This window comes from Artibeus jamaicensis, unplaced genomic scaffold, assembly GCF_021234435.1.
Source record: "Artibeus jamaicensis isolate MK-2021 breed Jamaican fruit bat unplaced genomic scaffold, CSHL_Jam_final scaffold_2172, whole genome shotgun sequence".
Taxonomy (NCBI): domain Eukaryota; kingdom Metazoa; phylum Chordata; class Mammalia; order Chiroptera; family Phyllostomidae; genus Artibeus; species Artibeus jamaicensis.
Genome location: NW_026522031.1, coordinates 4,127 through 20,520, shown reverse-complemented (window position 1 = coordinate 20,520; position 16,394 = coordinate 4,127). Strand labels below are relative to the sequence as shown.

The following is a 16,394-nucleotide window of genomic DNA, read 5'->3' as shown; positions in this document are numbered from 1 at the left end:
GTTTCTTCATCCTTTTCTGTTTGGTTATTTTTTTTCTCCTTCTGGTCCACTACATTGATTTGAGTCCCAGTTTCCTTTTCAACGCTATGGGTTTCCTGTGGAATTCCATTCATTTCCATTAGTTTAGCCTTCATATGTTCCTCTAATTTGTGACTAAAGTCAACCAGTTCTGTGAGCATCCTGATCACCAGTGTTTTGAACTGTGCATCTGAAAGTTTTGCTATTTCTTTGTTGCTTAGAGTTATGGGCTCTGGGGCTTTGAGATCTTCCTGAGCCATTTTTGGTCTGTTTGAGCCCGTTAAGTGTGAGGAGTGGAGCCTTAGGTGTTCACCAGGGCGGGGCCGCCCACGTTGCTAGGTTGTGAGGCTGTATGTGGGGGCGGGGTCAGAGTGGGGAAATGGCAGCGCCCTCTGTTGCCTCCTCCCCCTGGGGCCTGCTCGGTCCCATCTCACCGTCCACTCCCTGTCTGGCCTATCTGCACAGGAATGCGCAACCACAGTCAACCCGCCACCCTGCGCCCTCGCTGGGTCGCTGGTCGATCGCTGGGTCGCTGGTCGCTCACTGGGTCCGCCCGTTGCAACCCCACACCTGGGATCTGTGCCTGAGTTCGTTTGACTGAGTTTTCTTATGCAACCCCGCTCCACCTGCTGCTGGCTTCGCCCCTCTTACTGGTCAGGCTGAAGAATTCATTGTTGTCAGACTTCCAAAAAGTTCAATTTTCTGTGTTCTGGCTGTGTTTTCTGTTGCTAATATTTTGTTGTCTCTAAACTTGGTTGTGTGAGAAAGCACAGTGTCTCCAGCTATGCCTCCATCTTGGCAGAAGTCCATCGGAAGTTAGCTTTTCTGAAGTAGTCCCATCCTGGTCTATTATTTTCTGTAGGCATCCAGGGTGAGAAGGTTTCTATGAAAATCTCTTCTTTGCGTCTTTGGGGCATGCATTCTCCTCCTCCCTTCTTGCCTTGCCCTGAGCCCCTTGGCTTCCCATTAATCCTTCCCGTGGTGCATAGTGGGACCACCCAGACCTGATCCTCACAGGGAGGCGGGTGATGGGCCCTGAGAGCCCTAGGGACCAGGTCAGAGGAAACAAGGTTGGAACACCCTCAGGGAAGTTCACGTTCTGCACCAGCCTGTTCCTTTTCTGTCACTGAGGCCCTTGTTACCCAACTCTGTCATTTTCTCCTCCTGTCTCCTCCCACTTCCTCCCAGTTCAGGTTGGCCAGGCTTCCTGGAGTAGCTGGTTCCCTGTCTTTCTCTGATTCCCAATTCCTTCTACCCAAGCCTCTGGCTCAGCATTGCTTTACTGATAAAACAAAGTTGCTTCTTCCTCTCTCCTGGGTAGGGTGGAGTCTTGCTCCACGGAGAACCTGGAGCTTCGGAAGAAGGTGGAGGTGCTGGAGAACACCAACAGGTGAGTTTGCTGAGTCAGGGGCTGGTTGAACTGCCTAAAGAAGGGACACCAGCAGGGGGCAGACTGATCCAGGGCCAGAGCCAGAAGGAAAGTGGAGGGGATGCCTTTGAAAGTATAGTTGTGCCAGGAAGGCTGTACCCCTCTACACAGAGACATATACACACAGGACATGCATGCACACACACATGACCACACACAAACACACACCATGCACACACATGCTCTTTTCCTGAAACACGTGGCACTGATGGAGATGCTGATTCTGATGAGGGCTATGACTGGAGGGGGTTGAGGAAAGGCTCAGAGGAGAATTAAGTCAATAGGCTTGCTTCTCCTAAAAAGGACACCAGACGTCAGAGGTGGATAAGGAGGCTCTGGCCATTTCACTGTCACCCCATTTTAGTAAGAAAGGATTTTTGTTAGTGCAGAAAAGAATAGAGAACATTAAGTTTGTTTTTTAATTACTGTTTTTTAAAAATTAATTACCTAATTAGTTACACTTCAAACCCATGTTGAAGTATAACTCAAGGACAGAATGAGTGAATGAGTTTCTCCCGGACTCGCTGTGCCAGGGCACTGTTTTCAGCACTTTGTAGATGTCAACTCATTTAACCTCCCAACAGCCCCGCGCAGTCATCCTGTTACCATCACAGCGGGGAGGTAGCTGAGACTCAGAGAGGCTGGGCGGGTTGCCCGGGGTCACACAGTGATGCTGGGGCTGCATTTGAATGCAGACAGTCTGACTCTGGGGCCACCACGCAGGAGGACCACATGGAGCTTCATTCCTGGGTCATAAGCAGGAGGAAGGGGTGCGGTCTAGGGTTCAGAAACAAGCTGTCAGGAAGTTCCAGATAGAATGTGTGTGTTTGGGTGTCATGTGTGGTGCTTCCCTGTGCTGTGAGAGTAAGGGGGTTCGTCAGGGGGTCCTGTTGCCCTCAGTTGTTGTAGATCCGACAATTCAAGCAGAGCAAAGTGTCCATCACTTCAAGGCTTAGCACGAATGCTCTCTAGCCATGTTCCCAATGCTAAAAGATCAGGTGAAATCTACTTGCCTGCCATTCGATAATAACTTTATCAAATCCCCATGGTTTGTAGCTCCAACAGAAGCCGATTCTCTGTAAGTTAAAACTCCCCTGGGGGGAAATGCTGAACGTTGTGCACCTCCCGATGTCCCCTCTGCGTTTCTGGGAGCCTGCACTCACATGAGTAGGTGGGGCCATCACCTCAATGCTCTGTAGACAGACGGCAGAAGTAAGTAACCACCCCCAGCTCCATGGGGCATCGCCTTGGTCCCCTGAGACAAAGAAGAGGTTTCCAGTGCCGATTACAGATTCTGGAGTCATGGTTGCCTTTGGCCATTAGTCTCCTGAGGCGTCATCCTTTCTTATCTCCACCTTCACTCCCACCACGGCCCTTCTCTGGGTGCTGACCCCCTGCCATACCCATCTCTTTAGCGTCAGGAGCAAGATAGCAGTTCCCAGCCCATCCTAGAACTTTGTCCCCCACGCAAGCCTGGTGTTAATGAGTGGGACAAGTCCAGGCCACAAACTTGTATTAGGGGGAAGAGGAATCTATTCAGGAAAACCTTGGAGTTTGGTCCAGGTTGGGTCCTGTCTTCAGGCTGTGGGTGTCATGTCCTCCGTGAGCCACACGGGAGCAGCAGAGGCTCAGCACAGACTGTGCTGGTGGCAGCGGGTGCTGGTGATGAAGGGTCTCTCCTTCCTTCTCCAGGCTGACCTCAAAAAAAAAAAAACAAAACAAAAAAACCTTACACGCCCACAGTCATTGTAGGAAAAAAATCATAAAATACCGTTTTAAAACTGCAATCTTTTTACTCAGATATGTATTGACATTATTGAGTTTTTATACATTTTATAAGTTTAGAGTATTTTATACCTGTATACATTTCTCTTGCACATAGTCTTTTGTTAAGAAAATTTTCCATTTAGCAAAGCACACTGGCCATATTTTTATATCAATGAACATATTCCTACAGAATCCTTATTTCTCTGAAATTTGATGCATCTGATTCCACGGAACAGCTGCCCAGGTTCCGCCCATTGCTTTGATCTTCTTCGATAATGGCCATATCTGTTTGACTATGACCTTGACTATGAGGCCTGGGCACAGATGGCATATTCGTGGCCAGCATATCTCATGACCTTCTCCGAGAGGCCTCTTTCCTGTGCAGACGCTCTCCCGGGCAGTTAGCCTCCTGGGACCCCCACTGGGGAAAACCTCCCTGCTGGTGTTGGTCCCTGCTGTGTCCTGTGCTTGCCAGGGTGGCCACCGCGGTCCCCCCAGAGTCCTGTGCGTGCTCACCTCGCATTTCCTCTCCCTCTTCCAGACAGACCTCTCCTGGTAGAGGAGCTTTTTATGGTGGTAATGGCCAATAATTGGTTAATCCGTAATCGTCCCACAGATAATCTTATCAGGGAGCTCCGAGGGGTGTAATTTCCAAGTCCAGCAGCTTTCAATGTGTATTGGCTCAAGAGGTCAAGAAGTAAAAGCAGAGCCTCTGCTGACCTCCACAGGGACTGTAACGTGAACGGGGGCAGTCTCCTGCCCTAAACCAGTCACCGGAGTCTGTGTTTGGGGCGTGTGGGAAGGGGAGCCTTTTGGACCCTCCGCCAAGGTTTCAAACTGAAGTCTATTTTAAACTAAGTGTTTGCGCTTCTTAAAGAATTGGATTACAAACTGTTGGAAATCAGGGAGGGACCACCACTCACACCTTTTCACTTGCAGCGGGTTCAGAGTGTAATTACCTTGGCGTCTGGAGAGGGTGTGCGGATGAGTGCCAAGCAAAGGGCCGCACCGCCGGTGGGCACGAGGCCTTCTCTGCTGCCCAGCTGCCTGGAAGTGCTCCTTCCCGACTTGCAGCCTGAGGTGTTCAACCACTGGGGTTTAGGGGTGTCTGGCCTGTTAGAAGTCTGTTTTTAGGGGGCCGCGGAGCCTCCTGGGAAACTCCATTCTAGGGAAGGGGGTAGCAGGCCTTGCCTTCTAACCCCGCAGTTGGAGGGGAGGAGTGATTCCGAGCACCAGGTGGGTTTGGTTTTCTCGGTGGTTCCCATTTGAAAGGCTGGACAGGGGCAGGGAAGGGCCAGGGGGGAAGTCGGGGAAGGGTGTGGGTGAATAGGGACAATGGGTAAAAATGGGAAACGCTGGTTTGACTGTAAAAGCACCTTGGACTTTGGAGCAGAAGTAAACGGGCTCGGTGCCATCTGAAAAGCTGCCGTCCAGCTGAGGCCCGGGTGGAGACACCTTCCCCTCCGTGCACAGGGCGCGGCTGAACGCGGGCGCCCCGTGGGAGCTGGGGTGCCCAGCAGAGGTGGCAACTGTCATTCACAGAGGTGGCAGCCCAGGAGACAGGGTGGCCCCTGGCCATCGTTCAGCTGGTGACAAAGACCTCACTGCCTGTTACGGCGGGAGGTGTGCCCACCTGTACATCTGCCCTAAGAAAACTTCTTGGGGAACCCAGTGGGGGCTTCTGGGCTGGCACCCGCGGGGGTCAGTGGCGTGCGTGGTCCTCCAGCCCCATCGCAGCTCTGAGGAGAGAGCTTGCCCACCCGCCTGGGAAGTGGGCCTGTGGTCCTAGGCTCAGGCAGGGCTCAGGTTTGGACAGGCAGCCGTGCTGGGGTCAGAATGGAGCGCTCGCCGGAGGGTCGGGGAGAAGAGAGAAAAAGTGTGAAGAGGAAAAAAGCTCCCCGCGTCATGTGATCATTTAGTGCAAACGTGTTCCTTGTTTTCCAGCCTCATGGAGGCGTTGTTAACAGTGCAATTTAAGATGGTTAAAGTGCACAGCCTGATGATTGGATGTATGTATGGATTGGATGATGATTGGAGGATTGGATTGCGAAAGGAAAAACCCCACAGCGAGTTAATTAACACGTCTAACACCTCACGTAGTTACCCTTTTACTTTTCATTTTTTCGGTGAGAACATTCAAGCTTCGTTTTTGTAGCACATTTTAATTATATAGTACAGTGCTATCAACTGTAGACATCGCGTTATACACGAGACCCTCAGACCTTATTCATCTTACAGCTCAAAGCCTGCGGCCTTTTCTCAGCCGCCCCGCTTTCTCCGCCCGCCGGCCCCAGGTAGCCCCTTCCACTCTGTGCTCCGTGTCTCCAAGTTCGACTTTTTCTTTGATTCCATATATTCCTGATGCCACGTAATATTTGTCTTTCTCAGTCTGGCTTGCTTCACTTAGTGTAACGCCCTCCAAGGTCATCCACGTTGTTGCAAATGACAGGATTTTAAAAAAATATATATTCTATTGATTATGCCATTACAGTTGTCCCATTTCGCCCCTTCATTCCCCTCCACCCTGCACACCCCCTCCCACCCACATTCACCCCTTTAGTTCATGTCCATGTGTCTTAAGTTCTTTAGCTTCTACATTTCCCATACTATTCCTGCCCTCCCGCTGTCTATTTTCTACAGACCATCTATGCTACTTAGTCTCTGTACCTTTTCCCCCTCTCTTCTCCTCACACTCCCCTGTTGCTAACCCTCCACGTGATCTCCATTTCTGTGGTTCTTTTCCTGATCCAGTTGTTTCCTTAGTTCGTTTTTGTTTATGGTGTAGTTGTTAATAATTTCTTGAAAGTGGACTGTAGGGTAATCACGCTCTCAGTGTTTCCCAGCCTCGAGTGCCATACAGAACACATTCAAAGCCTGTGCCGTGTGAGCAGACATAAACACGAATTGGGGCTGAACTGCGTGTGATTCTGTTTCTAGATAACCATAGAGCAAAAAATTTACACCTAAGTACTAACCAGGCGGCCATCTAAAAGAATTTCAGTGAGTGATATTCATTGATGGAATGGATGATTTCGTTTTGCCTGAATTAAAAGCATGGCACAAGGTGAAAACCCAGTGTGGCTGGGAGCCACACACAGATGTTGGGATTCAGAAGCCCTCCCCAGCATGTGCTCGGGGGGGCTCCCGTTCCACCCCCACTCTCATCCACTTACCTGCTGAAAGCGGTATCGGCCTGTGGCCAACCCATCCTGGACTGACGTACACCCAGGGCACTCGCTGGGTTGGCACGAGCCTGGGAGAAGTTGCAGACCTGGGAGGACCTGCTTGAAGGCCATTCAGGAGAGAGATTGGGGAGAGGCACATTATCTGCGAAAGCCCTGAATTCTGCAAATGCGAGATGGTTTCCTGTTTGCCAGTGAAGTTGTCTGGCTTTCTAAAGTGACATCACAGCATAAGTTCTGAGAATCTTTGCGACTCAAGGAAGAGCATCTGCTTGTAAAATCTTTCCACTTTGCCTTGTGCACGGGGCTTGGGGAGAAGGGAGGCAGGAGGGAGGAGCTTCAACTCTTTACGTGGCTCCTGCACAGTTCACCTCCAAGGCGCTGATTCAGGAGGGTGTTACAAGGTCCTCGTCTTTGGCTTGCCCCATGGTCAGGATTTGCAAGGAACTTCTCCACCTGCTCTTCCCCAAACCCTTCCCTTTTAAGGGTATGCAGGGTCCAATTGTAGGGACAGGACAACTCTTTTTGCTCCTGCTCACTGTCTCTTCCGAGAGAGATCAGTCAGTATCCGAGGGTGTTTTCTGAGATCCTGGCTCTGAGGGCGTGTCCAGGAGAGCAGGCGTCTTTGCTCTTTCATGCTGTGGCCTCAGTTTTGGCTGTGGAGGTACCGTGAGCTTTCAAGGACCATGAGAGCTTGGGGTGCCATGGCTGTTTGCCTCTCTGCCCTTCTTGGCTTTGCTCTTTCTCTCTTTCTTCAAGTCGGCCGTCTGAGAGATTAGCTCAGGGGTAGCACTGTCATTTCCAACCACGGCCACCACCTCTGGCCACTCCTTCCATTGCTCTCTCCTCTCTTATGTCTTCTTCAATGTTTCTCTTCTTCGCTTCAATGTTTCTCTTCTTCGATCACTGGGAAAATGAGTCCTCCTGTACCACCATCAGTAGCCAGTCAGAAAGTTGTTTTCACTTTTTCTCTTTTTCAGTGGCTAACAGACAAGTCCCAATATGTCGGGGAAAATTTGGGGTGTTTACCTCTTACCCAGAACAACACAAGAACTGGACAAGTGGTGAACGTGGCTGATTCTGAGCCCAGAAGTGGCTGAATCTGAGCACTGGAAGGCACTGGTGTCCTCATGTTCTTCCACAGGGGACTGTCCCTTGGCACTCTCTTCAAATTCAGCCACAAAATCACGGCAGCCGTCCTGGAGCTCGGGGCCAGGTCCCCGCAAAGCACTGTGGTATCTCAGACTTCCTTCATGGTTTCTGTTCTTTCCGTTTGCAGGACTCTCCTCCAGCAACTCCAGAAGCTTCAGACTTTGGTGATGGGCAAGGTTTCTCGCACCTGCAAGTTGGCCGGCACACAGACTGGCACCTGCCTCATGGTGAGTTTCCCGAAGGGACAGTACCGTAACTGCCCAGCCCTGTCTCCTGTCCCCAGACTCTCCCCATCATGCCAAGTCCAATTTCCATGGGGTGGAGAAGCCTGCTGGTCTCTCCGAGGGACTGACCTGTGGTGCAGTCTCCTGGCCAATGGAGGGAGCCTTTCTCCTTGGCCTCTGGGTCTCATGGGTCTAAAGGTTTGCTCTGTGGACCTTGGAATGGACAGGTCCTGTGTCCTCCCTCCCCCTGCAGGTCGTTGTGTTGTGCTTTGCTGTGGCGTTTGGCAGCTTCTGTCAGGGCTACGGGCCCTATCCTTCTGCCACCAAGATGGCCCTGCCCAGCCAGCATTCCGTGCCGGAGCCGTACACAGCCTCCGTGGGTAAGGCCGTGCTCAGCCGCTTGGGAAGGGCCTTCCTTTCATCTTTCTGGAGCTTTCTGAAAGTTCAGCTTTCTGGAGGGAGTCTTAGGTGACAGTCTGATTTTTTCAAAAGTGGTCCAAGCGTAGCTTCTCCATGGGAGGGAGGGAAGAGGCGGCAGGGGCATCGTGCCCACCTGCCAGGAATTCGCCAACGCTCAGCAGGGCACACTTTGTGGACTACTGCTCATGACTGTCTCACCTGGAAAATTCTGAGGCCTCCTTCCTGAGTTCTGGGAAGGGGGAAGGATGTGGCTTCTGGCGGGGAGGGAAGCGTTAAGCTCTCATGGCCCTTTAAGGGAATTCCTGTGTTTCTGCATCCGTGCAGTAGAAATGTGCCTGCCATCAAAAGAGTTAAAGAATTAGCCTGTCGTACAAAACATCATGCCCAAGATTTGAGACTTTGGAGACTGAGGTGTTCGATGAGAGATATGTGATGTCCTCACCTAGATCAGTGATCTCTTTTGAGTATGTAGGAAATACACAGGCGTTAGGTAGGGATCGTAACCCACCCTCATGCACCCAGACAATGGAGGGTCAAGTGTGGGATTAGGGGGCATCAGAGGGGGTGAGGCACCATTTTGCAGTTATGAGCATTGGTGTCTTTGCCAGGCAGGTGGACCCAGGCAGCTGTCCCCTGCCAGGTGTATGGCAGAAACGCTGGCATTGCAACCAAAGTGTTCCAGTCGTCTGGCAGGAAATGGTTGTTTCCTAAGCAGCCAGGTCTGTGCGTTTAGGTGGAAACCTGTGAGAGCAGCTGTCATTGCACAGGGTCAGGTAGCTACGTGACTGCCCTAGGGGACAGAGGAGACTGTCCCTGCCATTCGATTTATTTGTGGCTTTGCGTCTTCACTCCAGTTTCTAAGTGAAACGCGGTTTCCTGCCCTTGTGCCCTCTCTCCACGCAGGACCCACGCAGTGGGAGTGCTCGTGTCAGCTGGGTCTGGACGGCTCCGAGCACTTTACTCCACTGTCCATGAAGTGTTTCCCGAGGTGGCTCGGGTGGGCAAGGAGGGGAGTTGTCGTTTCAGGGCAGTGGGGACAGCCGTGTGCATCTTGTGTATTTGCCTTTCTGTTGTTCTTCCAGCACGTGTAATTGGTATAATGTGTCAGGTGCACAAAACCCGGAAACATTCATGGAAGGCAGACTTCAGGTGGCACCTGGGTCTGGGGCAGTATGACCCACAAACTGCATCTGCCCCAGCCCTGGGCATGGAGGGAGGGGATGGGATGTGCCCTCATGGTCTCTCCCTAATGCCTGGCACTGTGCTCTGTCCTTAGTGAAATCCAGGAACCTGCTGATCTACGAGGAACACTCTGCCCTGGAGGAGCCGTCCAGCCCGGCCTCGGCCGGGGAGCTTGGGCGCTGGGACAGAAGCCCCGCCCTGCTCAGGGCGTCAGGGCTGGAGTCCAGGCCGGACCTGGATCTTCCGCGCTTCCTCATCTCCAACGAGACCAGTCTGGAGAAGTCGGTGCTGTTGGAGCTGCAGCAGCACCTGTGAGTCAGCTGGACACAGGTCCAGTCCTCTCACTGCCAGACGCGGGGCTAGGAGTCAGCAGCCTGGGCTGCGGGGCCGAGACACTCCCACAAGCCTCGCCCAGGCCTTTGGCTCTTTTGGGACCTGTGTCCAGGGCCCGCGACTCTGGAGGGCCTACTGTTTGCCGACGGCTGCCTTTAGCAGGGATGGGGAAAAGACCGCCCACCACCCATGTATGCAGTGTCACTGGCGAGCTGGCAGTGGTGACTCCACAAAGTGGGACAGCGGCTTGACTCCCTTCCTTACTCTCTTCATTGTCCCCTCAAAGCCACAGGAGTGGCACAGCCCAGTCACAGAAGAACGCTTGCTATGCAGAGGCAGCCTATATGTTTTGCTGTATATCAGCATATAGTTTTATGCTTCGTGTAAATAAACATGCATGAGTTATAATCACACATTTATGTTGAGGGGCACCGTTGACAAAGCCTAGTGCCTGTCTGTGTTTCCATATTGAGAAGGACGTGTTTGGCTCCAGTTCTTCGTGAGTTGCTCCCCTTAGGTGGTTATGGAGACGAGTCCTTTTGTAGACAGACAGGCCTGTGTGAGTGCCAGGTGTCGTGACTGTGTCAGGGGAGGTCCGTGGGAGCAGCAAACAGTGCGGGAAGGAGGGCCGGCAGGCGTACTCTGGGCTAGGTGTGGCCTGGCTGGTGATGGCGCTGAAGGCACTCGGCCCCTCTGCCTCCCAGAAGTGACGCTGTTCCAGGGGGAGAGATTCTGTTCCTAATTCTCTAGCTTTCCTCCCATAATGGGGTGGGGAAGGTTCTGAGTCACGTGTAATTTTGCAGGTTTACATTGTGTGCATATTCAACACATACTAGCACCATTTCAAGCACTATGCAGACATGATGTATAAGTCTCATTAAACACTTGAAGATATTACACATTGTTATTATTATCCCCATTATAGAGAAATGCTAGACCCGTGGAGACTCAGCTCCTTGTTAGTTGGTTCAGGACACAAGTCGCCTCCCCTCTTAGCTAACTACTCATTGAAACCCTGCCCATCTGGGGTGATGTCTCCCGGAGACAGAAGCCCGTGTATTCCTCCTCTGAGCGTCTGCAGAATTCCTAGACTGTTGCACAATCAATAACATATTTATTTCCTGTTGCATATTTATTATTATTTCAAGTTAGGTTTCTCTGTCTTTCTTTGTATTATTTGCTACACCAGACCAGGGATCAACCTTTATCCTTATATCCTCCTCTTCCCAGAGTCTAGCGTAGGACCGACCACCTGCAGTCAATACAGTGCTTTACGGCAATACGTGACAAATCAGTATCAAGCTGCCACATTGCTCCCCTGGGCTGGGATGTCCCTCCCTGGGCGGGAGAAAGGCAGGAAAGGGGGCAGTGGATAGGCTGCGAGTGGGAGGCTGGGCACCGAGCGTTGCCCAGGGTGGGAAGGAACAAGAATCGCCCTTGAACCAGCCCACAGAGTTGACATCGGGGGGATTTGTCTCCCTGCCAAATGTGGCTAAGACTTCTTTCTCCTTTCAATGCCTTCTTCACAGGGTCGGCGCCAAACTGGAGGGGAACGAAACACTCAAAGTCGTAGAACTCGACAGAAGAGTGAACGCCACCTTCTGAGAGGCGGTCTGGACCTCCCTCTTACTCTCCGCTCTGCTTTTACGTCCCCAAACCACCTCCGACATAAGCTTTCCCTCTTCCCCACCCGATGTGGACGAAGACATGGGTGAGCGGTTGTGGCTTTGGATGGGAGGACAGCCTGGGGGTCCCACCCACGGTGAGAGTGCCTCCCCTCCAGCCCCGGGGCCCTTTCTGCAGACGGAGCCCGGGGCTCTCCGTCCGCTCTGCTTATTGCCATAGGACATTACTCTAGGGCCGGGGTGGGACAAGCGGGCTTGTTTCTACGATAGTGCCGGAGAGACGCTGCCTGATTTTCACCTGCGGGTGTGACCCCCTCTCTGAAGAAGAGATGACTCGTTCATTGGAGACCCCAGACTTGATCTGGAAAGACACCAGGATGCCTGCTGGGACGTGGCAAAGCACTGACTGAGGTCCCAGCACCCTCAGCCTGGGCGTCTGGTGTGTCCGCTGCCACCCCTGCCCATCAGCCCTGGAGGCGCCAGGCTGGCCAGTGACTGGCCCCTGCCACTCTGCTCTGCCCGAGCCCTCCAGCCCTTGCCTGCTGTCCTCCAGCTCTGGAGCAAGGGCGCCCCCTTCACCTTCTCAGGCCGCAAGTGCAATGCCTGACGGACTCAGGCTCTTCCACCCCAGGCAAACCTGCCCCGTCTGTTGCTTGTAGGACTTCTCCGTAACCTGTGTTCCCACACGTCCATAGATCCGCCTCCCTGGCTTCTCCTCCCCATTTGTAAATAGTATTTATTAGCTTGCCGAAGCTCCCGCTAGCAACCACATCGAAGAGACTGGACGCCTCCCAAGGTCTTCTGTTGGACCTTGGCGCCAGGAGGGCCGCCCAGGCCCCGGGACCCCCAGTCCTCTACAACGTGCTTCATTTCCTTTTCTTCTTTCTACTGGAGGCCTCTCGCTGTAGTTGGAAAACCCCTGCAAGCAGCTGCCCACCTGTAGAATGGGTTCAGAGGAAAAGATGGCTTAGGCCCGTGACTCTGTGGCCAGGTGCTTCGTCTGTCCCGTGCCCGCGGCAGAGGAGGGAGGCCTTGTCCCTGACAACAGGCGTCCCGGGCAACCTTGCTAGCCTGTCTCTCCACACTGCTCCTGGCCCCGCCCCCCCACCCTGTACCCTCCTCTTCTGCCTCAGCAGGAGGTGGGCCTGAGGTCAGTTCCTGGGGTGGGAGTAGGTGACATCTGTGTATCCACAGTCTTACCTTTCCTAGTCAGGTTTGGCTACTTTGCAGCTCACCCAAAGAGACATAACCTAAACCCCCTCCCTACTTTTATTATTATTTTTTAATGATTAAAGTCACTTTTGTAGTTAAAACTATCTTTCCTTTCATACAGATAAGCAATGGAAATTGCCTTTTTATTGTACAATGTAGAAAGTTGTGCTTAAGTGTTTTCCCAGCTTGTAAACGATTTTGCATAGGACCATTTTGTATTTTATTTTTAGTAGAAGAAAAAGGGGCCTTTTAGCTTTAATTCCTTTCTCTCTCTCAATCTCTCAATCTCTCTCTTCCCCCCAGCACACACTGTTATTGGAACCTGTATTTAAGAGGGATTAAGCCCATAGCTGGGCCTTCCATCCTCTCTCAGATACAGGATTTGGGGTCATTAACATTTGCCATCCTAGCTGGTAGGCAGATCTGTTTGTCTGTTGGCCCAGGCACATCTGGGGCTCCCTGTCAGTGATTCCCGTGTCTCCCACTGTAATGGAGGGTGGTCCAGACTGGGGGAGGGCCAAGTGCGTCTTCTCAGCAGGGTGTGAGAGCAGAGTCGGGGCTGCAGTGGTCCTGGCATCCCTGGGGGTGGTCTGCACGGTTCTCACTGCCCCTGATGTTGGCCCTGACATTGGCGGGGGAGGGCTGAGACCATCTGGGCTGTGTGGGAACAGGCGTTGCTAGCCTGCCTCCTGCTCTGGCTTCTCTTCTCTCCCTTCTCTCCTTCTCTTCTGCTCTGGATTCTCCCGGCCTGGCTGGTGTCTGGGAACCATGTGCCCCTGCCGACCCCTCTCTCTTTGTAAATGTCATGTAATTATCAGGCTTAGGCAGCCCTGCAGGGCCCAAGAAGGAAACAAGAGAGAATGAACTCATGTAGTATTTGGACAACTCAAAGGAAAAGGTCTCCCCGTTCAGGGCAGAAGTGGGAGAATGGGTCAGCCCCCCACCTGCAGCACTAGAACCAGACCAGGGCCTTAATGCTTGTGAACTGGTCAGAGTGGAAAACCCACTCTTCTGAATGAGGGGGCACAGGGGAGGGGCAGCGCAGGGGCAGGCCCTGTCCTTAGTGCCGTGAGGATTGCGTTTCTGTCCCACCTTCCCGTGTTTGATGTCACTTTCTCAACGCATAGCTCACGTATCGTAAAGATGTTCACTTGAAACCTATATGACCCTACTAACCAATGTCACCCCCGTCCATTCAATAAAAAATCAGTAAATGGCTACACACTCTCTCCAGACCTCCCTGCAGCCAGGCCTGCCCCCTGGGAAACCGTTTTTCTGAACAGAATCTGCATCTATAGACATGAGGCATCAGACTGAGAGCTCATATGGCCAGTTTAAGGGGGTTCCAAGAGCCAGTATTGCCTCCACATAGAGAAAACTTGTGCCCTCCACTCCCCACTCTGGTGAGTAAGGAAAATAAACAGTTCGCCCTTCAGGAGTGTGCCATGGGGTCGAGAGACAGAGGAGAGTTGGGTAACAGTGGGTGCGTCTCAAAGAATTCACGGACGTGTGCATGTTTTCTGTCCCAGGGCTAAGCCGAGAATATCAGTGGATCTGACTCTCCCACAGGGAGGCCCCTCAGAGTAGTCAGCAGCCCCCGGTGAGCCCTGACAATCTCAAACAGTGACTGGCCCAGCTTCCGAATTTCAGTTTTGGAGAACACAAGACTGTCAGTGCAAGGGTAAACCAAAGGAAATACGTATGTTGATGATACATCTGCTAATTCTGTATCACATCATGCAAAGAGATTTTCCTCTTCCCTGTCTTTGATTACCTCCTTGGAAGGAGACTCTTACAGAAAGTCAGAGAACAAGTGCTTTTTCACTGGATGAGCCCTGAGTAACCCAGACCCCCCAGTGCGGTTCTTTTCACAGATCTCAACTTTGCACTTCGAAATGGATACTGAAAACCAAAGGCCTCGGTGCCCATTTTGGGAGAGGATCCTGTGAAGTGTGAGGACTCTGGAGCCTAGCTCGTATAGAGAGAGTGTTACATAAAAACCGGCAGCCAAACGAGGTCGCCCTTTGGGGCGGGAGCTGGGGTGAAGTTTGACACCCGTGTAGGCAAAATGAGATGACCTTTTTGTTTCTATCAGCGATTTTTATTTGGAGACCTAATTTGCGGATTGTGAAAGCAGCCTTTAGCTCAACTTATTTACAAGCCAAGTATAAATACCATGGTTTTGAATTCCTAAATCTCTGGGTTTAGCCTGAATGCCAAAAGGGGGCTGTGAATCTCATGTGCCCACAGAACAGCAGTGTTGAGCTGACTCGTTTTCATTCCCACAGTGAGTCAGTGTCCAGAGTTTCTGTCACCAGTGTTTTATGTAAAACGTTCAGAACTTCATGGCTCCTTCCTCCCATATCCCCAGACCAAGCAAAAGCACAGAAACAGAATCCGAGGCCTCTCGGGCCAGCTCCTCTGAACACACCTGTCACCTGTCCCAGGGGAGGTGGATGTCAGCACGTGCACCAGTGGAGACATCCCGCAGAGGAGTGGACCGTCCATGCTGGCCTCGCTCACGTGGAGGCTGGAGGTGGAGGAGGAGGCTTCCAGCCTCCCCTTGTCTGCCATGCGGCGCTTGCGTGGTTCTGTCGAATCCTGTCTCTGAGAACCTGTATTAAAGACACCAGCACGCCTACCTGCGGTGCTGGCCTGTGAAAGCTTGAGCAGGTAGTGGCGCAGGGAGAGTCATTTCATTTGAATGCTTTTCCATTGAGACAATTAGGAAAAATATGGCAGTGCCATTAGAGGAGCCAGAGAAAGATTTCAGGCCATTCATTCATTCATTCATTCATTCATTCATTCATTCATTCCCTTCCTCCAGAGGAGCAGTGTTGCAGGAGGCCCCGGGGAAGAAGAGGGCTAAGGAAATACCATTAATCAATAGCTACTCAAACACACAAGTGCTGGGATTCTCCCTCTCTCTCCCCTCTCTCTCTGTCTTAGACACTCATTCCTGCCTCACAGGTGCCTTACGTACGAGTCCAGGATGACGGAGGACTGCTGCTCCTGGGAGGTTTTATATATGGCCTTGTAGTGTTAGACTGAGATGGCTGTGGGAGGAATGGTTTCCTCTAATGGCTCAAAAATGAACCACTTCCCAAGAGTGAGCAGTGACCAGATGTGTCCACCAGGAGAGAAGAATCAGGGCTTTGTCCATTAGGAAAATCCCATTTTGGAGAGGTGTAATCACAGGAAAAAACAGCCAGCCAGGATGAAGGGTATTATAACTCCATATAGCAGAGCATTTTCTCGGTGCAGAGGAACGAGGCCTGTTTGGGGATTAACGTCCCACAGCCCTGTGGCCAAAGGGTCAGCACTCAGCACAGGAAAAAATCCGCATGTTGATTCTTTCAGTCATCTGGGGCAACCTAAATTTTAGGAACGGTTTCTTTTTCTCTTGGTTTCGAGAAGAAAGGGGAAAAAATATTTCATGAGCACTAATAAAGTGCTGGGTGCTCTGCTAAATAAATTTTGAGTCTTTTCATTTTGCAGGCAGAGTAAACCAGGGCAACTAGTGACTCCGAGCTGGATAAACAGCTAAATGGTGTTGGAAGTTCATCAGTCTGTGGATTAGGTTGAGCGGATTCCTTGGTTTACTTACACTGTAAACGTGTAAGTTCTGCAGGCAGCAAACACAGTGCCCGCTCCCTGTGCAGCCCCACCGTGCAAAGGCCGTGCTTTGCCTCACGCTGGTGGTGTCCTGCAGATACAATGCTCATCTCTTGTCTTTTTCATCCAATCTTCTACGAGTTCCGGCTCAAGGGCTTTGCATCCTGGAAAGGGAAACAAACGGGGTCCTATCCGTGTTTCTCTGCCCTTATCCTTTGCTCACCAGCTGGGTGAG

General features: G+C 51.9%; 1 protein-coding gene across 1 annotated transcript in view; it reads left to right on the top strand.

Moving 5' to 3' along the window:
* The window catches only part of CREB3L2 (cAMP responsive element binding protein 3 like 2), a 102,759-nt gene extending 86,923 nt beyond the window's left edge, over positions 1-15,836 (top strand). Inside the window, exons 8-12 of the mRNA XM_053656622.1 lie at positions 1,340-1,408; positions 7,676-7,775; positions 8,026-8,152; positions 9,469-9,685; positions 11,237-15,836. Coding sequence (XP_053512597.1) covers positions 1,340-1,408; positions 7,676-7,775; positions 8,026-8,152; positions 9,469-9,685; positions 11,237-11,312 — 589 coding nt within the window. The 3' untranslated portion in view covers positions 11,313-15,836. The remainder of the gene's footprint in view (positions 1-1,339; positions 1,409-7,675; positions 7,776-8,025; positions 8,153-9,468; positions 9,686-11,236) is intronic.
* Positions 15,837-16,394: the final 558 nt, after the last annotated feature.